Genomic DNA, 25,914 nt, shown 5'->3' on the forward strand with positions numbered 1-25,914 from the left:
GCTTTCAGTTTCTCTTGTTATTTCAATCCTCCTTTCACTTTTTGTTCTTCCATCAGTTAAATAACCAATTCTTCATATTAAATCCTGTTGAAGTACTGTGTGGTTTCTACTTTTCTGAAAGGACCCCGACAGACAAACATAAAAAAAAAACTTGAATTCTCAAATAACCGAGTCTTTAAATTCATTAACCAGCCAAGATGAGCTCATTAATTTCTCTTGCACCCTAAAGGCATTAGCCTGAAAACTAACTTCTCTCAATTTTCAGACCTATCAGCTTTACTCCCTTAACTGCTCAGAGAAAGATTGTCTCCATTCCTTTCAATAGTAAAATATCTTCCAAACTCCCCTGGACCTCGGCCTGTTAATATTCTTCCTTTGACATCTGCAATCTCCAACTGTCCTGCTTCTTCTGATTCATCTTACCTCAGCCCTTACATGCACTAAAGGTCCTCCACATCACTGTTCACGCCTGGATCATTTAATTTTCTGGCACCTCCTTCATTTTCTTCCCTCGCTCTTGATCAGTCCATCTCTAGGCTAATCATCATGTCCATGACAAGTACCAAGCAGAGCACTAATGTGGTGATCAGACAGAATAAACGCCTAGCCCTGACGAAACTGAGTCTAAACTGAACACTAAATCCACATTATCTCCCGATGTTATCACAAGCTTTTCTCAACACTATCAAATGCAACCTCAAATACAAAGAACTTGTTCTTCTTCCACCAAAGTCAGTCATCCTATTTTGGGACCTGGAATTTTCCCCATTTAAAAACCGTCTTCGCATTTTTTTGCTGGTCATTTCCGTAGCTATCAATATATAGGGGAATTCTGCACTGGATCCCCGAGATTAATTAATTCGCCTTCAGCCATATTATCTAAGCCCTGCAAGGAATTCGGAGGCTGGGTTAAGCGCAGCTGGAGAAGCAGCACTTCATCCGTGGGGGGTGCAGTGCCCCACAGCACCCCCTAATAGTCACGGGTGGAGCTGGTGACAAGTCTGCAGAAAGGATTTAAGGTTGGAGGGATGAAGTGCTCCACACCAGCACTCTACTCTGCCCGGCAGCAGGCAGAGGAGCCTCGGGATCCCCTGCACCCGGACACCTCTGCGCGGACCGGGCCCGGTCACATGACCCAGCTCAGGGTGGGTCACACTAACGCTCACCAAAGCTGCGCCGCGGTCCCCCCAGCGTCTGCCCCCGCCTTCCCGTCACACCCAGCCGTACTCAGGAAGCCAGTCCAAGACTGAGAACGCGCCTCTCTGTCCGAGGCTCCAGAGCGCTCACAGAATTCACTGGATTCCGGGCCCAGAGGCCTTGGACATGCGGGAACACACACCAGAGCCACGGAGGGAATCGGAGCCACTGAGGCGCAGGAGCGAGCAGGCGCGGCCGTGACGTCACGCAGAGCAGGGCGTGGCCGGTTCCCGAGACAATCGCAATGGCCTTTCCTGGAGCCCTGGCCGTGTGGAGGTAGAGGGACTGCGCTGATTGCCCTCTCCTGTCCCTCCGTCTTTCGCTCTCCCTATTGTATTTGAACCTTTACTTTGCCACCGAACCCCAAAGCGTAGTCATCAGTGGAGGTGGGCGGAGCCTGAGCCAGGGAGCCGTGCGCGTGCGTACGACGCCAGCCGCGCGCCGGAAGGCCATTCTCGCAGTCAGCCAGGCAGAGCGGAAGCGCTCGGGTCCTGGAGGGCCCGAAGGGTGGCGCAGGAGATCTCCATGGATACCGAGCCAGCGCCCGCGGAGCCCGTGGTGCCTTCGCTAGTGGATCGTTATTTCACTCGCTGGTACAAAGCTGGTAAGTGTGGAATGGTGGCGGTCTGCTTGGCCGCATTGGCTGATGCACCAGGACTAGACATCAAAAGCCACCTTCCCGGCGCTTCCTCCTCACATCAGAAGGAAGCTTGCTCGGTGTTTCTCTTTAGTCGAGAAGACTGGCATTTGCAAAGATTTAAAGGCTTGAAACAGCAGGACGCCCTCTGGGGTTGGAGAGTGGCGTGTGAGGTCCTTTGTACGTTGCTTTCAGGGAAAAAACGAGCCTAAACTGAGATGCACGCAGATGCACACACACGCGGACCTGTGACCATCCTTGAGTGCGTGGAGGGATATTAGGGGCTAAATCCTATAGGGACTAGCCATTTTAAATATCGACAGAGACAGTGGAAAGTTTGCCTTTCAGGTAGACACACGAAAAAGTACAGTTTAATTTTACTTAAAGGGAAACCCGCCGGCATTGTCCATTCGCCATTTAGTAGACATTCTTGTACTCTTTTGTCTGTCAAAAATAGCAATGGTAGGCGCATCGTTGGAGATTCCTCAAACCCCTACTTTCTCCCTTCCTCTCAGGGATAATAGTGGTTGTTACTATTATTTTCGAATATTGTAGCATATTTTCTGTTAGCCACATTTAGGGTAACCAACAATCCTGGTTCGCCCAAGACTGAGAGATTTCCCAGAGTATTTTACGTTTTTCCGTACTAACATCAGCACAGTCCTGGAAAACATCAAAAATATTAAAAAAGCAGGACTAATCGCTTTTTTCTAATATAAATAATACTCTCATTTTACAGTAAGGATAAAGCAAGACGCAGCAAGGACTCGGTCACCTTAATGTTGAATGAATAATTCTGAGTCAGGTCGGTTCAAATATTTCATAGTAAGCCTTTGGTTTTCAAGTAACGAAGGGATACCAGTGATCTCAGGATGAGCCTGATCTTCATAATTCTATGAATCAAAGAAAGTACCTCATAGTTGTACATATTGATTCAACAACCAACACTCATTTATTATTCTAGATGTCAAAGGGAAACCTGGTGAGGACCATTGTATACTACAACACTCTAACCGGTAAGCAAATTAGCAATTTCATAGTATCGCCTTTTTTCTCCTGATATTTAGTTTCTGTCGTCTCAAACAAAACTTCATTAAATGAACATTCATTAAATTATCTACCATTCCGTTGAAATGGTTTTATTACAGGAGATTACTTGGCAGGAATGAGTGCCTAACCACTCTGAACAAGTAAACTGACTATCCAACCGTCCAGATGCAGGACATCCTCAGTCAACTGCTGCCGAAATAGCCAGTTTGTACCTAACCACTGAACTGCCAGAGCCCCAGGAGAGGCTAGAGTAGATACCTATGTGGTATCCTGTACACACTGGCATGCTTTACTTCTGTCCTATAGCCCAGTGCTACCTGAAGGCCTCCGGTACTCTTTCAACATCAATCTCACGTTCTTCTCTTACTATATTCCCTGTGCTAGTTAGGCTTCAAAGGAAAAAGAGATGATAGTTTGACTAAACAAATGTCAGTTCAGGTATTCTTGTAGCAATAGGAATATTGTGTTACAGGAAAAAGGATTCTGGGCTGTAGTGCCTCACAAGCACAAGGTCTTGATCCCCGCCCCCCGTACCACCAAAAAAAACAAAATTTTTTTTTACCAATCAGTAACACAGGATCAATTTTTTTTTCTCCTTGTAGAATATGTGTCATCACATTGGCAGAATCTCATCCAGTGCTTAAAAGTGGAAAAACAATTAAAAGTATTTCCTATCAGATCAGCACCAACTGTAGCAGACTTCAGAACAAGGTTTCTGGGAAATTTAAGCGGGTATGTATGTGTAATTCTGTGATTATCTACTAAAGTCCTCCATATTTATTTGATTTAAGATGAGTAATGTATGCTCAACAGGTTTGTGTATGTTTCAGGTACTGATTTTAATTGTACTTTAACCCTAAAGACATTCTTAGGCAAAAAAAAAAAAAAAAAAAAAAAAAGAGAGAGAGAGAGATACTTCACAAGGTATAATATCTGTCATATTAGCGTCTGCACCACACTCAGGATGAAGGAAGAGGAAAGCAGGCCTTTGAAAGGAGAACTCTAATACATTTTTTCTGGTTTTACTAACCTGTTATCTCGAGTTCTATAAAATTTAGGCGACTATTTTTTACCATATATTTTCACATATTAATTTTTTAAAAAAGAAGCATTCTAAGAATATGAATCTGAGAAAATATGGGGCATTTATTCCTGCTCTTCTAAAACTAAAACATTGCCACTCTAATAGTTTACCCACACCTACTTCCACACAATGGTCAGTTACACAAAATGTTCTCTTTACCCTGTACAATTCCAGGAAAGAGGACATGTTATCAAAAGAAGGTATTACATGAAGGTCAGTTTGGTTACATATTAAGTGTCCCAACAAACTCAGTGGGTTGGGAAAATTCCTGTGGGTGATTTTCATCCTTTACTGAGTTCATCCTAAGACTTTCTATTAATAATGCTATTCCAAGAGACCCTAATTATGTGCCTTTTACTGACTCTCCTCACTTAGAAAGTATAGGAAGGGATCTACATATTGTGTCTACCACACAGAGTTTTGATGGAATCTCAGAACTGCCAGTTCTTTAGCCTCCCAAACTGGGTGATTGAAAAAAAGAATTCAAAACATTTTGTGGGTTTATTTTTTTCTTTTTGGTGGTATTGGGGATTGAACCCAGGGAGCACTTAAGGGTACACCCCAAACCAGCCTGAGATAGGACCTCACTAAGTTGTTCAAGTTGGCCTCCAACTTGTGATCTTCCTCAGTTTCCTGATCCTGTAATCATCTCCTATACTATTTTAACAGAAATCCAGCTGTAGATGAGCTGAGACAAATCCCTTCTCCTTCCTTCCCAAAGCAGGGAGTCACCCTGATTCTAGTATTTTGAGTAAGTACCAGATGCAGAAGAATGAAGCCAAGGTAGTAATATCTGAATACCATCCCATAATGTTTTGAGTGGCAAATGCAGAAGTCAAAGAATAGGAATTTAACTGCAAATACCTAGGTTGACTACAGGAAAATTCCTGGAAAAGAACAGGGCAGTGCATAAAAACATGTCTGCCTCAGCTCTCATGAGCCTCCTTGTAGGTGCTTGCCAGCACCTTCCCAAATGTACCCATCTAGTGGAGCACAGAAACAGTAGACATACCATAATAGTCAAACAGGTGTATGCATCAAAATGTACTGATGGGTTACAGGATAATGGATGAATTCTTATTTTGCTACTTAACTCTTTGCTATTTCCCATATTTTCCCCAAAGGGTGTCTTTTTTCTCATGAGAAAAACATCTGTTCTTCAAAAAAACTTAGTGATTGACCCAAATAAAGAAGTTCCTTTTCTGAAGATAGGAACAGAATATAAAATTAGGAACCTTAGGGAAATTTTGTACAGAACTGTTATACCCTAAGTTTTACATTATTGCTTTTGGTAAATTTTCGTGGTTTGAAATCTGTATAACTAGCTATATCTAGCTTCTCATTTACAGTTGAAAGAATATATTACTAGTCTATAACTAAACTCATTACTCAGCTGTTTTTTCTATAACCTAGGGTGTTACCTAGTATATATCACTTGTATGTATTCGAACATAGGAACAATTTTCATGTATCATTTTAAGACACCAGTTCCAGGAATAGATCCTATTTTAATAGTGATGGTTATCTCTCAAAGGTAAATGGAAATGTGTATCAATTATTTCTTCCTTTCTGTTACCCAGGGGGCACAGTTTCTAACAGAACTTGCACCTTTGTGTAAGATTTACTGTTCAGATGGGGAAGAATATACCATTTCCAGGTAAGTAACTTTTTAGCCACCATTCAGGAAAATAGTACCTTAACCTCAAATGTCCATATTCACTAAGGAAAAATTCCTGTAAAAATAATTTTTTTTCTTAAAAACAATTCTTTTCAAATAGCTGTGTTAGAGGACGGTTGATAGAAGTAAATGAAAACATTCTCCATAAGCCATCTATTCTTCAAGAAAAGGTAAAAGAGAGGGCACAAAGTACGATTCCATCCTGTACCTTTTTTCAGATTTTTTAATCATTTGATAGTATTTACTGGTCTGTTTCTTTTCCAGCCATCCACTGAAGGCTACATTGCAGTTGTGTTACCCAAATTTGCGGAAAGTAAAAGTATAACAGAAGGTTTACTGACACAAAAACAGTATGAAGAAGTCGTGGAGAAACGCAGTGATGGCACAACAGGTACTTCATGAGGATTGAGGTTCTTAGCTTACCTGACTTAAGCCATCAGTGAATGCACTAGAGAACCAGGACGCGTGAAACACTTCACACCCAGCCATCAGCAGGAGAGGAGGACTCCTTCATTCAACCTAGTTTCCCCCTTTGTCTTATATAAGAAGACCACAGTTGGCAAATAAGGGCTATTTTCTAATTAAAAACAAACACACCTTAGTCAGGCACAGTGGTGCATGCCTATAATCCCAGCTTCTTCCGAGGTTGAGGCAGGAGGATCACAAGTTGGAGGCCAGCCTGGGCAACTAGCTAGACTCTGTCTCTAAATAAAAAGGGGTGGAGGTTTACCACAGCACACTGGGTTCAAACTCCAGTACTGCAGGGGAAAAGAAAGCTAAGTGGCCTTTCTTACCCAATCTGCTTCAGTGTGACAATGTTGAAAAGTCCATTGTTACTTCTACCTCAGCTCCTCTCCCTATAGGTTGTGGCTAAGAGGCAGGAATGTAGTGTGTACACTGTCTCCTGTTTAGGTCAATAGGACAGCCTTCCTCTCTCAAAGGAGAACTGTAATACTGACTTGTTAATGAGAAATACATGAAAATGCTTTGAAAAAAAAAAAAAAGGCTTTTCTAGCAAATGCAGGTATTATAATGCAGGGTTAAGCTGGTTCCTGCAAATAATTCTAGTCACTCAGTCGCATACGTTCTACATACAGTTAACTTCTAGCAAAGAAATTACTGGAGAAGGTCACTCCAAGGTACAGATGCGTTGGAACAGAACAAAGAAGATCACATCATTTAAACTAGAGAAAAACAACATATGGCTATGATTACATACTTAAGTACATTGAATTTCAACTAAAAGAACTTTAAATCTTTTTTTCCCTTAAAGAGAACAAAACATACATATATTTAAATATTCTTGTTTTTACCTAAAACAGTTTCAGGCATAAGAAATTATTTAGTGTATAAACTCCTTTAGTCCCTTATCGTCCTACACTGTTCAAATCATGTTATCCCTTCCCATCTGCATGTGCACTTTTGCAAGTAAAACGTAAAAAATTACTTTTGGTTCACAAGAGAAACTTCTTATAGTCCAAACGTCCGGATGACTGTTCCCTAAATATCACGCACCATACATGACAGATCAAACTAAACACAATGGTGCTGACCTGAAAATATAAGTACAAACCAGTAGATCACTTCAGGTAGCAGTAATTCTTGAAGTTGTCATACAAAACGATAGTATAGTAAAAGAAACTGTATCTATTTTACATATAACACCACATCATTCTAATATTTTTATTCTGTAAAAGAGTATTTTGATGTCAGAATAAAAATCATGCTTGATGATTTTGACAGTTCAAAGAAGTATTTTATAAAGGTCATTAACCAAGTTGTGTGTATCTAATTTCTTCCCAAAGACAATAAAACATTGATTATCTAACTGGTAGTATCATTATTCTTTACGGGACCTTTTATCAACACTGATTTTATGGGTGACTCACAAAATGATCATTAGACCAGCTAACATTTCCACTGCCATTTGGCAACTGATTGACATGACTGATTTCAAGATGAATTTCAAAGTATTAGGATACACACACTGACATGATTCTAGAACAGAGTAAACATACCATAAGGAGAAAACCTGTAAACCATATTCTTCAATCAAAACCTCATCCCACAATACCAAAAAAGCTTTAAACCATACAGTTTAAAAGACTAAAGATGTTTTATTTATTTTATAGTGAACATTCCAATGCCACATATATAAAATATATCATCTAGAATTTAAACAGCTCCTTGATTTCAACATTCTGTCTTTATTTGCCATTCCATTCATCAATACTGAGGAGAGTTCAAAAGTTTTTTAAGCCAGTAAGAAAGGCTTAGTATTCTAGTACTTAGGACTGATTAGCCAGCTATTATAGAGCTAGAACCAGAAAGCCATCTTTTCTTCAAAAGTTGCTTCAGGATTCTGTAGAGTGAATTCCATTATCTTGCTTTAGACAGGAGGGGAGTGACACAGAGCTTCACAGGCAACCCACTGTACACGAAATGTTTGCTAGAAAACAGCATTGGTACTGGCATGGATTATTGCTAATGGGATCTGAGGACCTCTTGTCATGTGGGCAGAGGGGTTGAAGAGTCCACAGGTTTAAGAAAAACCTTGCATTCAAACTACTATGTATTTTTTTGCTGTATTAGTTTTCTAAAATGATAAGCTTAAATAAGGTAGTTAAGATATACTATGCCAGAGTTGAGCACATTCAAAGTAGCTTCTTTGGATTCAGTTGTCCTTAAGACGGGATATTTGGTTTATCTTTTAAAGAACATTATTAGTGCAATGTTCCATTTTAAAATCTCACTGCAATTAGAATTCTAGTAACTACTATGGCATTTACTAGTTGACAGCTTCACATTCTGAAGATCAGAAAATTAAGCAGTTTTCTTTATAAAACTTCAATTTCTGAAAATATAAAATATTGTTTGCTTTTTTAAAATGCCAGTTGTGCCACATGATGTTCCAGAGGTCTGGCCCCAAAAGCTTCTCAAATTTTACTGTCCAGTGTCTTTATTTGTAACTGAGACCCATCTGCTGTTTTCCATCTGAAGCTGGAAAGAGTTAAAACAATTAGTTCCTGCTTTGCTTTTAAGAAAAAAAGACAAGATTAGTAACTTTATCTTTATGCTAATAGTTTAAAATAGAAAAGCTACCTCACCTTCTTCAGCAGTTTATAACAAAGTGAGAGCAGTTGAACCAACAGAGCCATCATGGATCTTGTCTTTGTAATACACTTCTCAACCTACAGTAACAGAAAGCATGCAAATCATACTCTAAAAGTGGCACTTCAACAAACTTTACCATTTATTTAGTTTTTGAATGGTTGATTTCTCCATCATGGCACTCAAGAGATCTTCAAAGGTAAAGATATATGTGCATGAGAGGAATTCAAACCCAGACGACACAGGGATAGGAGTAACTGCCCAGCTGTCTTGCAAGTTTCATGGAACACAAGAATGGGGAGGAAAATGCCTGTTCCACTTCAGGCTGTTAGATCTCCTCAAAACAGTCCAGACAGTGGCAGTGAAACCCCTATTCTGGAGTTCCTTGCACTCTGCACATAAACTGGCATCCCAGATGGAGGTGTTTGTGCCTTAGACCCCCATGCTACCATCTCACAGTATGAGAGAGGAGTATAAAATCAACAAGCATAGTGAGGATGGGTGAGCTGAGAGGCCTCCAGGGAGAAATGTGCCAGTGGAGCGGAGAAGTGGTTGTGTGCTACAAAGCCAGTGAGTGGTTCCAGACAAGGAAAAAGCCATGTTCCTTAAAGAGAGTGCCTGGTTAGATGTCTTTCTAGGGAGGAGCCAACTGAGCCAGAGACTCAGAGTAGCCATGGGTTTGGCTTCATCTCAGGACTCTCATCACCTAGACAGGTGATGCCTTAAGGACTTCAAGGTGGCTGCTCAATGCTTTTGAATTAATCTGTGTCCAGTAAGCTAATGGTTTGGTGTACCTGCTGTTCGCTGCAGACAGTTATAAAGCAGAAAATAAATGATCCTGTCTGTCAAGGGATGAAAAATAAATTTCCCTTCTGTGGATATTAACTTTACTTCCCCCCACCAAAAGCAGCCAGAGCTAACCTGATAAGGACAGAAGCAAGTTTCTCACATGCCCATCTGAAAAACCCATTCCCTTTTACCTTTAGAAATACTTTTTTCTGCAAAGATGTTTTAGTTACTGTCTGGAGCTGGTGGCATAGAGGAATTAGCTTGTTTATTTCCAAGAGAAGCATAAGCTTGTCATCATCTTTCAGCTGAAATGTAATTTAGAAAGTTATAACCACCAAAACTCCATCTTTTATACTTTAAGTACCTTTATATCAATATACTCTCAGAGTAGGTAGACATAGCATTCCCCTCCAGTACCAGGTAGGCTGACGTGTTACCTGTTTCGAAAAAGCTTGTACACTTGAAGTAAGCTTTAATCCTTCTGCAGCAAAAACCTGGTAGAGAGGGAGAGCATCACTATTTTAGGTTGACGTCTTATGGGTAGGTGTTAAGGAATATACTCATAATTTTTATATAGTTTAAAAAATGAAATACATTTTTTAAAAAACTGTGTAATAGACATGATGGCTGAGCATGCTGCCAAACAAGCAAAAGAAATGGAAATCTCAGCCCCAGGATAGCTACAGGGGTAGCAAGAAATACAAGGAGATCAAGCTTTAGGCGCCTCTCACGCAGCCGGCCTTCTTTTACGCCCTTAATCTAGATGCCTAGGCTGCATACGTGAATCCCCTAGAGTGAGCTCTCCTGTAGCTCTCAAGGGCTTGTCATTTCATGTCTTTATTTTAGACTTGTTTTGTAAATAAAGCTGCTTATCAACGAAAGAGATGACTATGTTAAAAAGAAAAAGTCATAGAATTCTAAAGTTTGTTTTGTTTTGTTTTGTTTGTGGTGCCCAGGATTTTACCCTTTCTTCACCAGCATTAACACCTTGGCTATGGTTGGGTACAAAAACTTTAAGCTCAGTCTTGCATGTTTCCCTCTCCTTTGTAAAGGGACACCCATGAGCTTTACATCTAGATACTAACCAATATATATATTATATTTTTTAAACTATAATGTCTGATTCCTTTTCCCACGTATTCCTCCTTGTTCCCCATTACCACCTGCTGCTTCTCATGTCTTCTTTTTCCTTTTAGCCTGCAACCCCCTTGAGTGTAGGATCTATGTCTGTCTCATAGAGTATCATGGTTCTAAGAGAACCTTAAAACCAGTAACTCCCACCAGGCACAGTGTTGCACACTTGCACACCCAGCTACTCAGGAGGCTGAGGCAGGAGGATAGCAATTTTAAAACCATCCTGGACAACTTAGTGAGACCCTTGTCTAAAAAAAAGGGGGGGGGGTGGCGCTGAGCATGTAGTTCACTGGCAGAGCACCCCTGGGTTTTATCTCCAGTACCACAAAATAAACACCTGATAACTCGAAACTCTCCATTTCTAAACCCTGACGGTCTTCTATATTTTACTTCCCTTTGTAGTCAATATGAGCAAAACAAAATACTTGAATCTGATCTTCTCTAAGCTCTGTGTTCCTTATGTCAGTAAACGTGACCATCCTTTATCATGTGGTCAAGTAAAAAACCTTGGAGAACATAATCCTTGTAGAACAAAATCCACCATGAGCTTACCATCACACTTGGGAAAAGTTCTTTCCTGGTCTACAGAGATGTCACTTTCCTCTGGCTCATTCTACTTAGCTACAATTGTTTCCTTACTCTTCAGGTTCATCTAGCCCTACCCTTAGATTCCAGGGCCTTTGTCTTTGTTCTGTCTGAAATACTGTACCCCTCTTAGCCATTCTCTAAGGATGTTACATCCTTAGAGAAGTTTCTGACTATCCCTGTGTTAACTTCCTATGTGATTTTATCTCCAATAACTTACATATGTGCATTAGATACTTTGTATTGTCTCTGTCTTCCCACTAGAACATAAGCTCTATGAGAACCAAGCTTTCCTTAGTCCTCTTTTTTCCATAGGGCTCTTAATCTGACACATAGTACAAGTTTAGTAAAAAGTTTTTTGAATGAAAGATGCCATTTTATGGTCATCACAGTTGGAGAAAATCAGCAGGCATTGGTTTAATGAATAGGCTCCTCCAGAAGAAAATGAATAGTGCACAGCTGAGAATGGACATGGACCAAACTCTAGAATAAATCCCAGATTTAGTCCAACTGCTTTAAGGGAAATAGCTCATTTGTAGCCTACTTCACAGAAAAAATATTTTCTGCATTTCTTCTGCAATGACTGTCATCTGCTTAAATTGCAACTGTTTTCCTGAAAAGGTTTGGTTAGATAGGGCCAGGATTTAGCTCAGTGGTTCCACAGACTGCCTTGCAAGCGCAAGGTCCCGAGTTCAATCCCAGGTACCGAAAATAAATAAATAAATAAATAAATAAATAAATAAATAAATAAATAAATAACTAACTAACTAACTAACAAGTCAAAAGCCTTTCTAGAACTCTGGAAGGTACAAGGGATTTGTATCTGTTTACGGGTATTTTCATCTACTTTGGAAAACTTACAGCAACTACTGTCAAAAAAGCCTATTCAACTTTATCCTCTTAATATTTCTTTCTAATGAGACAACCAAGAAAGCTCCACAAAATGTTACAGCAAACCTATCTATCTACCTTCCTACCACTCCATACACCACACAGGTGGGCATACATGCAAACATTGCCACATGACATATCTCTTTAAAAAACCACTTACAACCCACTTTGAGGGGTCACGGATTTAATGCAGTGGTACCGCACCTGTCTTGAAAGTACAAGGTCCTGAGTTTGTTCCCCAGTACCAAATAAACAAATAAATAACCACCCACTTTGAGCCGCAACTAAAGTAGTAGCATAAAATGAAAATAAAGCATACCTCTAGGTGATGAATTAAATCCTGGGAAGTTTTCAGTGGCCCCTCTCCTCTAAAGTCAAATGAGTTTTTAAGAAAGTTTAAAAAATGTTATTGCTAGTATATTGGCTGTAGAATATTAAAATTTTAGAGCATTTTGTGCATTAACAGTTCACAAATTTTGTAAAATAATATGAACAGGCTCATAACTTTTTGTTTTTACTTTTCTGAGTTTATTCTAAAAGCAACTTAAATATTTATTACTTTTAAAGGTACATTTCACCCCAGAAAACAATGTATATTTTAATTTTATAATGTAAAGAAATTTACAATCGACAAGTTATTTTTTAAGTTCTATTAGTCCTTTTTACTTTTTCTTTTTCATTTTGCTCCATGAATTAAATATATGAGATGTCTTAACCAAAAGGCCTTTATTGGAAAACAGGATCAGGCCAAAAATTAGGAAATTCTCACTTCTAACTGTAATCCCAACTCTAGTAGAAACTCAGTCTGGTTTTGATGAAACATACTACTTAATCTTTAATTCTAAATGTAGAAAATAGTCATAATAATACTTGTGCTACCAGTCTCATCAGGAGACTGAAAATATCAGATTATAAACTACTAAGAAGAATTAAGAGCTCTAAAAAATGAAAAGTAAATTACAAGAAAGAGAATAAATGCATTAAGGAGAACAGTGGAGGTTAGAGATGTAGCTCAGTGGTAGTGTGTTTGCCTAGCAAATGTAAGGTCCTGGGTTCAATCCCTAGTATCCTGCTTCACCCTCCAAGAAGAAGAGCTGTGGACTGGGCATAAATCAATGCTACATTCTAGTAGCAACCAGCTCTGCCACTTAATAGCTATGAAATGTCAACAAATCATTGCTCTTCTCTAATAGACAGGATCAAATGAAATCATAAAGCATTAACCACTTTAAAATTGTTAAGACTGGACTCAGTATGCAGCTCAGTGGTAAAGTATGTGTGAGTCCCTTCATTTAGGCCCTAGTATAGCAAAAAAGAAAAAAAAATGTAAGGCTCTGGTAAGCTTGATACTTTTTAAACTATAAGGTACTATAGAATCTTAAACATTTAATTATTAATAAATATGTTATTACATATAAATTATTGAGAAACCATATGTTATTACAGTGCACTTAAACAAAAGCCTGAAAAAGGGCTATAAGATTGCCCAGGAAAACCATAAAGCTTGATACTGTGAAAGCCAACACTTAGTCTTAGAAAGAAGTACCTGGGGAGGTTGGTGAACCACAGATTTTAAGAAAAAATGGAAAAGATTGCTAGGGAAAACAGGCATATAAACCTCATGGGGAAAAAGAAACCAACCTAAAAAAGAAAACTAACATTTTTACCACAAGTAGATAATTACATAACCAACACTTGCCTAAATGATACAAGGTATTCCCTTTCTTTCAAGTCATGATTCCTAATCACTAACCACATTTCAGAACAAGTCTCATTCCACAGAGCTTTAGTAATTCCTACCCCTCATGGATCTTAACCTTGATGGGATGTACTCTATCCTTTACCAAAACCTACTGTTTATTCTGACTTGGAAACAAAAAATGCTGACCATATCACCCTGAAATGTTTTGAAATAAGAACTAATTAACACACTCAGAACAGACTGTAATTTGTATGTCTCACTGCCAGGTGGCTGAATAGATGGACCCCCAGTGGGGCACCACTGGGCAGCATGGGCCAGTCCCTTCTGGTGGGACAAGCTGCTTGATGAGACAGTCATGCATATACCACCAGTGGTTCAAGCTGCTAGGAATGTGCTAAACAGGCAGTTATAATTTTTTAAAAAAGAAAACAAACAAACAAAAGATAGACACCACTTGCCTCACAAGCACAAGGTCCCCAGTTCGATCCCCAGTACCAAAAAAATAAAAAGCTGGTGAACTCTTTGGGAAGATTTTATATATTAAACTATGTTCATTAAGTTAATGTATTTTTCCAGTTTTTATTTAAAACTTAAAGCATCATTTTCATGTCAGTTATTGATAACTAGCATGAGTCCAGCCAAAAGATAAAATGTTTGTTATTTCAGTAGTCTGTGGAAATTTATTGTACATAAACACAAGAGTTTCTTTGTGTTCTTTTGCAGACTTGAGCCATCATATTTTAAGAAGGAATCTACTAGGAAAGGAAGCTAATAGATACGCTAGAAAGACTCAATCGCAGGAGAACCTTGATTAAGAACAAAGGAAGGAAACCAACAAGTAGGAATAGTCTCTACATAATAAGGCATTAACAAATGATAAACAGCAGCAACATTATGAACTCCTATTATTTCTGCCTTCTCCCTTGAGAAAAATTATCTACCTGGAAAAAGTAGGAGGCAGAAGACATCATCAAGAGGAAAATGAAGTTTCTTAGGTAGGAAATGCTTCTGCACTACCCCAAATCTTCTTTATAAGTGAATCCGTACAAATACAACATCCCTCATCACTCCCCTCTAGTGCCTCACCTCCTCCTCCCATTGAAAGGGTAGACACGCATTTTTTCAGTCTTTCTAGTAACTTTGCAAAAATAATTTGGATAATTTAGCTCTTCCTTTTCACTATTTTTACCTGGAAGTAAAGCTGCCTTAGAGAGATACCAACATGTTTTTTCCAACATGTTTATACAGACACATTCTGCCCCTGTGAGGTAAGATGTCTTGGTTTGGCTTGCAGTCCTGGGGATGGAATCCAGAGCCTTCACACTAAACTACATCTCCAACCCTTTCTAATTTTAAGACGGGGTCTCACTAAATTACTGAGTTGCTGCCTAGGTTGGGCTTGAACTCGTGATCCTTCTGCGTTAGCCTCCCAGAGTGCCAGGATTAATTACAGGCATATACCACATACCCAGCTAAGGTAAGAATTCTTAAGTCTAGGGCTCATTTTTTAAAAACCTACTTTACCTGTGGGTATAAACTATCTTCTACAATACCAATTTTATTAATCTTTCAAGACAAAAATGAATAGGAAGTCAGCTAGAAGGTATCAAATATTGCTATCAGTTATCTTCCATGTTTCCAAAAAAGAGGAAGCCAGATTACAAAAAGTTAATGAAAAGTTTGAAGTTGTTTCTTGATAAAATACTAGAAGATAATTAAACTATTTTAGCTAAGTACAGTTACTACACCAGTATAGACTACTGTAACAAAAGACCATGGAATATGGTCAACACTAACTTCAATAGGCATTTAATTAAGAGCCTTGTAACATGGAAAAGACAGAGAACATAAGAAAGATAAAGTTTGGGAATTCTCATCTCCATAATGAATGTTGACTTATGGAAATTTGGCAACCTACAGAGGCAGGCCTCACAGCTTCATTCATTGGTCTGCGTTTAATCGATCACTGTATAAAGTCATAGAAGGCATGCTCTCAGGTGGGTGTGATTGCACATACCTATAATCCCAGTTACTCGGGAGTCTGAGGATCACAAGTTCAAGGCCAGCCTAGCCTAGCCGATTTAGACTGTCTCAAAAAATAAAAAGCGCTAACGATGTAGTAGAGTGTGGCGGTATATACCTGCAGTGCCAGGCTGAAGCAGGAGAATTGCTAAGTCCAAGGGCTGCCTGGGCTATATAGTGAGCTCAAGGGCATCTAAGACTACATAAAGAAATAGATAAAAAGAGTTGAGAATGTAGCCCAGTGGTAGAGCACCTCTAGGTTCAATCCCCAGTTCTGGAAAAAAAAAAAAGAAAAAATAAAAGGCATGTTCTCTAAACATACTGATGCTGACTGAGACACACTGATATGCAAGATGATGAAAGCATAATGTAAGATTATGGAAAGAAGGGAGCAGAAATCTAAAAGAGGATCCTTTCTAAATCTATCTCCTAATTAAATGTGTCTTATTGCTGCATCTGCTGAAGTAAATTATCATAACTGCTTGTCTTTTTTTTTTTACCATATATTCACTGACATTACCCCATCAATGATTTAACATAGCACTTTGTCTTTTACCACATATTATTATACTGAATATAGAAAATCAAAATGTAACCACATTACCTAGTAAATAAATATAGAGAATAGGCCATCCTGGACATGTTCCGGCCATAACGAATAATCTCATTCTCCTGATCTTCCCACTTCTCAATTTCGCAGTCAGCATCAGAAGTAAGCAAGCCCAGTTTAAATCCAAGCTTTGCTATCTTGGCTTGGTCCTACAAATGTACATCATATTCACAACCTTGTCATGACTGACGTGAAAGGAAGATTAGATGTAAGACAATTACAAAGGAAGAGGTCTTACCTCAGAGTCAGGCTTCTCTGGCTTCAGTGATTTGTTTACGTTGTTTTTCTGTGATAATAAGAAGATTACAGTATCTTAGAAGGTAGTGTACTTAAAAGGAAATTCAATAGTAATAGCTAGCCTAACTTGTAATAAAGTCTAATTTTAACCCAACCAGCTTATAGTTAAATTACACTAAGTAGTTTAATTAAACAACCGACCAGTTGCAAATATTCGACTAGTATATGAGTTCACATTTGAGTAGGTTGTTGGTTTGAAATCTGTGACCAGCCAGGAGAGCAGAAAATTGTCCTCTCCAGCTCTTGTCCTCTGTTAGCAGCTGCTCCTCGAGGGCTTCAACACAACTTCTGTAATTTTTGGACTCCAGTAATAACGTCCCCCCAAATCTCCCTAGATTTTCCATTGCAACAGGTTTATAGCTATTCTGTTACCAGTTTCACTGCAAAACAAAACTACCTCTTCAGTTTTTCTATGCCATGGTTTAGATTTGCTCACTGAACACAGATTTTTGAGATTTTAAAAATGATATTTACTACTGAAAACACAGGCGAAATAACAGGATAGAAAATAGGTATATGGAGAGAAACTATAAAGTTATACACATTCACACACATAAAAACAAGTTGTCTCTTATCTCCTGAGAAAATAAACAATGATGTCCCTGGCTCCTCCTTTGATAGCTGCATAGTCCTTCTGTCTTTCCTTGATCTGGTAGACTATCGTGCAACTGATAAAGCATTCAAGAAATTTATGGATAGTCTCAAGGTTTTTAGGTTTTGTCTTATTTAGAATTTTACACCTCACCCCTTTAGTTGTATTTTTATTATTTTTACAAGTCATTATTATTAAAGTATTTAATGAAGGCAGGGGTGGGGGACTGCCAGAAAGGGCCAATAAACCCTCTTAATGACATGACCAAGCTTGCCTGCCATCTAGTGGACACTATTTTGGAATGCAATCAGATGCAGCAGTGTTGGTTATAAAAGGTAAGAGTTTGAGCCTCTCAAATAGCACCAGCCTGCAAATCTGCTTCCTAAAAAAGATAGCTACAATTTTCTAGGAATTTACTTACACATTAGCTAAAGGAATGGTTCATGATTCTGAACTGTTACTAAATTTTAAAAAATACAGCAATTCAATAAAATCTTTGCTCCACTGAACCAATTAAAAGCTCTGTAGTATTTTTTCTATTTTAAAAAAAATTATTTTGGGAGCTAGATGGTGGCACATGCCCATAATCCTAGCACTCAGGGGGCTGAGGCAGGAGGACTACATGCAAGATCCTATCTCAAAGAAAAAAAAAATTTTGTACTAGCTCTAAGTTATAGCACTTGCAAAAAGTCACTTACCCTCGTATGCTTAAACCCAGTAGGATATTAGCTAAGATACTTCCTAGCGGGGTTAGGTTGGATAGAAAACAAAACAGGCAAACTTCTATCCACAATTTCAAAATGTTCTGAGGATAGCTTACTACAGAAAAACCATCTTCCAAAAATGCCACAGAACTCTTTTGCAGTTTACTTTAATAACAATGATTTGTGGGCCAGGATTTAGCTCAGTGGTGCCGTTGCCTTACTCACAAGCACAAGGCCATGAGTTTGATACCCATCACAAAAAAAAAAAAAAAGAGCGAGAGAGAGAGATTTGTAAAATTTAAAGTAAAAAATAATAAAAATACAACTAAAAATAAAGATACTGAACTGTTATGATTGCTTCCTCACTAGCTACATTCAGTTTTCTAATGTTATTTCAGCATTAAATGTCAGACTCTTCAGAAAACACGCTAATTAGTATCAGTGTATTAGGAAATACACCATATGCCCTTTTATAAAACCCGGGCTTTATCATCTGTCCTTCCGCCACTCCCCCACCATTTCTATATTCCCATTCCCAGATACAGGGGCTCTGTCTTCTATCTCCTCACTGCCAGTTCTCTCTTCTGACACTATCTGTTCCTCACCAATGTTGTTATAATCACCAATCAACAAATTCTCTCTCCTCTCTAATCATTTTCTGAAACCTGTACTCTCCAATACAGGAACCACTACCACATGTGGCTAATGAATACCTGAAATGTGGCTACTCTGATTAAGATGTTGTGTGTGTAAAACATACACAGAGTGGGTAGACTTCGACTTAAGATGACAGAAAGACTAAGAGGCATCCACCATTATGTTGATTACTTGTTGACATGATAATATTTGGCATACACTGGATTAAACAAAATATGAAATTCTACAATTTTCTTTTTAAAAATATGGTTACTACAATATCTCACCCCAGAAAGAATGGCTGCTATGAAGAAATCAACCAATAACAAATGCTGGCAGGGCTGTGGGGAGAAAGGAACCCTTCTCCATTGTTGGTGGGAGTGCAGATTGGTGCAACCACTGTGGAAATCAGTATGGAGATACCTCAAAGAACTAGGATTAGAAGTTGCATTTGACCCAGCCATCCCTCTGCTGGATATGTTCCCAAAAGAATTAAAAGAATCATACCATAGTGATATATGCACACCTATGTGTATAGAAGCACAGTTTGTAACAGCTAAAATTTGGAAACATCCCAATTGCCCATCAACTGGAGACTGGATAAAGAAGATGTGGTTTTTCTGTAAAATGGAGTACTACTCAGCCATAAAGAATGAGAAACTGGAGTCATTTATAGCTAAATGGATCCAGATTGAGGCCATACTCTTAAATTAAATAAATAGGACACACATGTGTAAATACCAAATAGTTTTATCTGGTGTGAAAAACAAAGTGTAAATAAGGATCAAAATGTATAACTGACATTGTGTAATAGGAAGAAAATGTCTAAAAGAGTAGGGGAAGTTGGAAGGGTAGGGAAAAGGTAAAAAGGGAAAGGAAAAAATATGTGAAAAGGAAAAACATGGAAACAAAGTCTGCAAACAGGGAAGGGTGGAGGAGCTGAAGGGAAGGCTGGGGAATGGGGAAAAATAAGAACCAAGTCAAGTCATGTAAAGGTGCAAGATCCCAATGATGAATGTAACTATATTGTATATAAACTTAATAAAGATTTTTAAAATCTTAAATTATGTATGTGCTTTGAACTATACTTCTGTTGGACAGTCTGAGGTAGCCTGTCAGAAAGCATCCTGTCTTTTTCATTGACTCAGCAAATTATCAAATTATTTTCTGAAGATTAAACTTGTGCCAGGCAGTTCTAGGCGATAGGAATGCCATACTGAAAAAAATATTTTTTAAATCCCTACCTGTGAAATTTATTATTTTATTTTAGCTTTTTAGTTTTTTTTTTTAAACAGGGTCACACTATGTAGTTGAGACTGACCTGGAGCTCACTATGTAGCCCACGCTGGTCTCGAACTCACAGCAATCCTCCTGCCTCAGCCTCCCAAGTGCTGAGATTACAGGTATGCGCCACCACACTCGGCTAATTTTCAAATCTTTGATTTTCTCATTTACCATTCATGATTTCTTCCTTTTGGGAGCTAATTCTATACAGTCCATTGGGTTTCCTCTACTTCTGAAGTAGTTATTAGGACACTTGATAGTTTTAGAATAGTCCTTCTTGATAATTGATTCTTTTTTATTATTTTTTTGTTTTTCATATCCTGTACTTCATTAAAAACTACAATTTTTCTGTAGAATGATCACTTCAAATGAATTGCTAGAGTCATCAAAATGTCACCTGTGCAACATGATTGATGTTAAAAGGCAATCGGCCAGAAGACAGGAATTTTCATTTCCAAAGGAATATTAGGGTCACTATGTACTTCATTGTGTTTATCTCTTTCCCATATACATGGCATGTTTCCATTTTGGAGAAAGCATATGAAAGTTTTTAGTTTACAGAAAACAACTTTGACATTGCAAATTAGACTCAAGACAAAATAAATGATTGCTCTGCTGGAGTCAGATTATGCCTTACTAATCATAAATTGTTACTGTTCTCTTAAATCCCCAATCCCAATACAAACATTCAGTGTATTGGCTAGATAGACCCAAAGCTGTAAACCACCATTTAACATGTTCACACCAGCCTGAGCTACCAGTGGTACAGCCTGATTATTCCACTGGGTGACTTGAACCACCAGTAGTACAAATGGATCTAATCACTTTGATTGGTCTTTTTACTGATAAAATTAATAAAAGCTGCCTGATGGGGCAGTCATGCAATGTATTACCTGTGATTCAAGCCACTTGGCAGCAAGATATATAAATGACAGCCCCATTGTGAACGTGTTAATAGCCTAACTTTACTCTGTAGTGCAGAAAGGATGGGAAAAGGCAACAAGAGCCTGATCTGTTGGCCGAGGTAGGTCACGCCTGTAATCCCAGTCCTTGGGAGGCGAAGGCAGGACAACTGCAAGTTCTAGGCTAGCCTGTGCTACTTAGTGAGTTCAACACAACAAGACCCTGTCTCAAATTCTACCAACCAACCAACCAATCAATCCTCCCCGAAAGCATAATTTAAATTCTGAAATGTACACAATTCTACTTACCATTGGCTTTGGCAGTGAAAGGTAGCCATACTTCTCTCCTACAAATGACATATATAACTTAAAAACTTTTTTCTATTATTCATATTTAACTTTTAAGTATTAAAAAGTTAGTATGTTATTTTGACAATTTAGTCTCTTAATTACATGTGATTGAGAAGTAAACTCCTAATTTGGTGACAAACATGAAGACTCAAGACTTGCATCTCTCATGGCCAGTCTCTACCAGTGTAAAGGGAGAAAAGCTAAATGTCTCACTCGTGTTGATTTCCATCTACAATTTGCTTTACACATGGAGCATTCCTTTTACAGAATCCTGCCTCTGTGGAAGCCAGAGACTTCTTTTTATCAGTACCAACATTGGTGCTTCTTCCTTTTCTGCACAGACCAAACCAAATCATTTACAACTAACCTTACAATGTATTCTCAGTCAGGGAGGAGGACAATCCAGGAAACAAGAAAGGAAGGTGAAAGAAAGCAGATAACAGGTCGTTCAGGCTATGAACTCACAAAGGGCATGAAAAATAAGTAAGAAAAGGAAGCAGACGGCAAAGGCCATTTCATCCCTGCCACAGTTATCACATTATGGCTTCCAGATCACGTACAGTCAGGTTACAGTGGATGACAGATGCTTTTTAACGCTATTCAGTGATATCTACGGTAAGAATGTGGGAAAAGATTTGAACAGCAATTGCTTCTTGACGAAAAAGTACTTCTTCAAAGAAAACAAGTGTATTCACCTATATCAGGTTGAATCACATGAAATGGCTCATTTTCAACCATTTTGAAATATGAAAATATCAATGTCATATTATGCAACCTAGTGTAAGTAAATACAATAGCACTGAATCACACCTGTGCTTAGAAAATGGCTACTGATGAACATGTGAACTCGCTGGTCTCAGACTTCCTACAAATACCTAAATTTCATCTATAATGGTATTCAATACAGAATCCACTAGCTAGACTACTGAGCACTTTACACATAGCTAGTTTGAGTTGAGTTGTGCTGGAAGGGTAAAATACACACCAGATTTTGAAGAGTTAGTATTAAGGGAAGGGAAAAGGATAGAAAATATCTTACTTATGCTGGGCATGGTAGCACATGCCAGTAATCCCAGCACTTGGGAGGCTGAAGCAGGCAGATTGCCCAGGGTTCAAAGCCAGCCTGCGCTACACAATGAATTCAAAGCCAGCCTGAACTGCGTAGTGAGACCATGTCTCCAAAAAACAAAACAAAACAAAAAACTTATTTATAAATTTTAAAATGTTAATTATAGGCTGGGGATTTAGCTCAGTGGTTCCGCTGCCTGCCTTGCAAGCGCAAGGACTCCAGTTCGATTCCCAGTACCAAAATAAAATAAAATGTTAATTATATACTAGCGTAATAGTGTTTTGGAAATATTAATTAAAAATAAAAACCTACTGGGCTGGGGATTTAGCTCAGTGGTTCCACTGCCTGCTTTACAAGTACAAGAGCCTGAGTTTGATCCCTGGTACCAAAAACAAACAGAAAAACAAAAAACCTATTATCCAAACAAATTTCACCTATTTCCTTTTAATTTTTCTTGTACCTACTAGTAAATCTAAAATTATATGTATAGCTTACACTGTATTTCTATTGGACAGTGCTGACCTACACACTAATTTTGCTTAGGGCCAACTAGTGTTTCTCAAAAATGATTTATTATTCAGGTTATTTCATTGTAATGTCAGAATTGTAAGGGAATTTTATTAGTAGTTTTGTGATCTCAGCATTGTGAGAGGGGAAAACATCTTTAAAGATAAAGAGGTTATTTTCATGCTTTGTCTCTCATCTCTGATATAAAATGTACCTGACTTAGCTGCAAGAAGATTAACCAAAAAAAGTTCTTCAGGTCACTCAGAGCCTCAAAATTTACCATATATTCAAAGTCTGAATCTTAGGCATAATATCCCTAATAAATCGTCTTAATATACTATAAAAGAAGACAAAATCATTGAGGAAAACTAGCTCAGTCAAGTAATCTTGTGTTATGTAACTCTATGACCCTTTACACTGCTCATGACTGTGAACCCGTCACATTTACTTTCCAAGAGGAGAGGGTCTGGGGAACCAACCATTTGGGTCTACAATATTTCTAAGATACAACAGAGTTAAAGAAACAAGAATGTAGGAGAAATAACTGCAATGAAAAGAGAGCCTTTATATAATCTGGTTTGCTGCCATTACCATCCCCTTGGTAGTAATTATCACTTGGCGGTTCCAATCCTCTGAGTCCTCTTTTAAGTACTTATTTGTTTTTCTTTCTATTCCCATCCAGCTTACAAGTAGGAGAAACCACAATGACCATGTCCAAAAGCCATGTAGTTTCAGTTCTGGTCTATCCATAGTGGATGGGAAAGCACTATACTGAGGAAGAGTAGAAGTCTATGTGTAAGCTCCATGAAAAGAAAAATCTCAAGATCAATCAACACCTGCTGTCACAGAGCAAGAATTAGGAATGACAGCACTCACATCTATTTGCCTACTCTGATGTAGTCTAACTGCCTTGTTTTATAGATGGCAATCTGGTCACATAATCTTAAAAACAGAAATAAAACCTCTGTTGTCATTTATTTTATTGTAAGCACCGCGACAAATTATTTCATAAAAAACTGAAATTCAAAGGGCCACAATATGTCCAGGACTCGGTTACTAACAGATTATGATACCCAATTATCTCTTGTATATTTTAGCCAGGTCCATTCTCAGCTAATAGAAGATCCAACCAAGATTTCAGTCTCCTCTCTATCAAAGCTTGTTTCTTGCTTGACACCTTTTGAAAAGCCTAGAATTGGGATGGTTGTCATTTCTGGAATGGATTCAGAGGATTAAAGAGGAAAACTCAAAACTGAGTGCTCCAGTCATGAGCACTTTTTACAGAACTGGTTCTCATCAGAACACTTAGGGCTGGGTTTAGAGAGTGTGAGTGGTTGATAAATTTCATCTTTGGCATCGCACAGATTCAGTAAAGCTCCCTGCTCTCGCTGGCTTACTCAGTGGGGGCCACTGGCACAGGAACTTCTTCAAAGCTCACATACATTTGAAAATATTACCTATGTCACAGGGTTACTGAGAGGATTAAAGGAAGCTACACCTCCAGCACTTACAGTAATAGATGGCACGTGTTATTATTTGTATGACCATATTATGCTAGTAAACCTCTGAATGATCATCTTTATAATTTCATGCAGACACTAGCAGGTTGTAGTTTTTGTTTTTTTTCACTGAACCTCTTCCTGCTTTTATAGAGGCTAATCTTGGTAGGAGAAAGATGACTCTCAGAAAAAAAGCAAGGACTGAACTAATGCTGCATTAAATATCCAGTGAGAGAACTCTTTCAGAGGGTATCAGTTTTCCACTGGTTAATGTTTGAGCTTCATTTGTACAAACAAGGGTAGGTTCTTTGTTACTGGGTGCAGGTCAAGAGATTTTCTATAGCCAGGAGTGAAGGTATATACCTCTAGTCCCAGCACTCTAGGACACTGAGGCAAGAGGATCACAAGTTTGAGCCCAGACTGAGCAGCTTAGCAGATAGCAAGAGTGTGTCTCAAAAAAAAAAAAAAAAAAGGTCTGGAGATGTAGCTCAGTGTGAAGGCCCTCAGTTCAGTCCCTGGTGTGTGTGTGAGGTGACAGGAGACTCTTCTACGGTAGGGCCAGACAAGCTGCGCCCAACGGCCTCAGAAATGAAATGAGATAGGAGAGGAACATCAGAAAATGGACAGATAGCGTTTAGAGGGAGAAACCAGACCTGGTGTTTTTTGTTCACAAGCTATTTATTTAGCTGTACTGTAAGATAATAGTGGTCAGGATGCTGATGAGAACAGAAGCAACAACTGTGCAGAACTTACTAGGAATGAATTTCTAAATATTCACACCCACCATGTGAGGTAGTTATGTCATTATTATCCCCGAATTGCAGACATAAAACTTGAAGACAAAGAGGTTAAATTAGAGAGTAAAAGGGACAGGACTGGAACCCAGGCAGTCTCATCTCAGAAACTGGTCTTCAGCTTCTACCCAATTCTGTCCTTCTGCATGAGACTATCACTCAAATCCCAGCACAAGGAAGCAGCCCCTTGATGGGAAATAAAACTTGTGTCTGCTTGTTGAAGAAAACTTGCTCAAGCTTATCAGCCTCTGTCTCCTGTTCTAATTGCTACTCAGAATTTAGCCCAGGATTAAGGGAGGGAGTAACTGTTAAAGGGTGGCTTTCTTGATGGGAAAAAATGTATTAGAAATCCTTTATAATAAAAATAAAAGATAGACAAAAAATTGATAAAACAACCTGGTTTAGAAAGAGTGAGGATCCCAGACACAAAGAGGAAGGCAGCACAGGCCCTTGGTCAAGGGACAAGAACAAGGACAGAACTGTAGGTCTATTCCAGTTTCACAACAGCGAACTCACTGGCCCAGGGATATGGGACAGTACAAGTGCTGACCATTCAGCCACACCCTGTTTTTATGGGTGAGGACAAACACCCAACACAGAGCAGTATGCGAGAAACCTGTCCCCAGCCCAATGATCCTCTGGTAGAGGAGAATCAGCTGGCCAAGCTTGGAACCACATCCTTTTCAGACTGCAGCTACTAGTCAAGCTTTCCAAAGTGCACTTGGAACATGCCTACAAGTGCACGGAACCCATCACATCCCAGAAAGAGCCAGGCTCTGGCACTTTTCA

The 25,914-nt window shown here is 38.7% G+C and overlaps 3 protein-coding genes across 9 annotated transcripts in view; 1 reads left to right on the plus strand and 2 right to left on the minus strand.

The window, feature by feature from the left end:
• Elp1 (elongator complex protein 1) overlaps window positions 1–1,729 on the minus strand; it is a 61,646-nt gene extending 59,917 nt beyond the window's left edge. For 2 of the 7 annotated variants that reach the window (XM_010639289.3, XM_010639288.3), the window contains exon 1: window positions 1,340–1,729. The gene's annotated coding sequence lies outside the window, so the exon portion shown is untranslated. Of the gene's footprint in view, window positions 1–1,166 lie in introns of all 7 variants that reach the window. The other 5 variants (XM_010639286.3, XM_010639284.3, XM_010639285.3 and 2 more) reach the window with 3 other exon arrangements.
• Window positions 1,639–6,284, plus strand: Abitram (actin binding transcription modulator). Its single transcript, XM_010639282.3, has 6 exons — window positions 1,639–1,801; window positions 2,799–2,850; window positions 3,487–3,616; window positions 5,549–5,625; window positions 5,747–5,816; window positions 5,911–6,284. The coding sequence occupies exons 1-6, from the start codon at window positions 1,723–1,725 to the stop codon at window positions 6,046–6,048; spliced, it is 546 nt and encodes a 181-aa protein (XP_010637584.1). The 5' UTR covers window positions 1,639–1,722; the 3' UTR covers window positions 6,049–6,284.
• Window positions 6,285–7,801: 1,517 nt separating this feature from the next.
• The window catches only part of Ctnnal1 (catenin alpha like 1), a 61,259-nt gene continuing 43,146 nt past the window's right edge, over window positions 7,802–25,914 (minus strand). Inside the window, exons 12-19 of the mRNA XM_010639457.2 lie at window positions 21,215–21,252; window positions 16,729–16,776; window positions 16,485–16,639; window positions 12,476–12,524; window positions 9,984–10,040; window positions 9,738–9,851; window positions 8,754–8,837; window positions 7,802–8,646 (exon numbers count right to left, since the gene is read on the minus strand). Coding sequence (XP_010637759.1) covers window positions 8,590–8,646; window positions 8,754–8,837; window positions 9,738–9,851; window positions 9,984–10,040; window positions 12,476–12,524; window positions 16,485–16,639; window positions 16,729–16,776; window positions 21,215–21,252 — 602 coding nt within the window. The 3' untranslated portion in view covers window positions 7,802–8,589. The remainder of the gene's footprint in view (window positions 8,647–8,753; window positions 8,838–9,737; window positions 9,852–9,983; window positions 10,041–12,475; window positions 12,525–16,484; window positions 16,640–16,728; window positions 16,777–21,214; window positions 21,253–25,914) is intronic.

The sequence above is a fragment of the Fukomys damarensis genome, unplaced genomic scaffold (assembly GCF_012274545.1).
Source record: "Fukomys damarensis isolate Sample0158 unplaced genomic scaffold, DMR_v1.0_HiC HiC_scaffold_36, whole genome shotgun sequence".
NCBI classification, from domain to species: Eukaryota; Metazoa; Chordata; class Mammalia; order Rodentia; family Bathyergidae; genus Fukomys; species Fukomys damarensis.

What these genes read in the sequence shown, in the direction of transcription:
- Abitram (XM_010639282.3), top strand. Translation starts at nt 1,723, where the DNA reads ATGGATACCGAGCCAGCGCCCGCGGAGCCCGTGGTGCCTTCGCTAGTG. An exon ending in ATACTACAACACTCTAACCG is followed by an intron (nt 2,851 to 3,486) that starts GTAAGCAAATTA and finishes TTCTCCTTGTAG; the next exon opens with AATATGTGTCATCACATTGG. An exon ending in TTTCTGGGAAATTTAAGCGG is followed by an intron (nt 3,617 to 5,548) that starts GTATGTATGTGT and finishes TCTGTTACCCAG; the next exon opens with GGGGCACAGTTTCTAACAGA.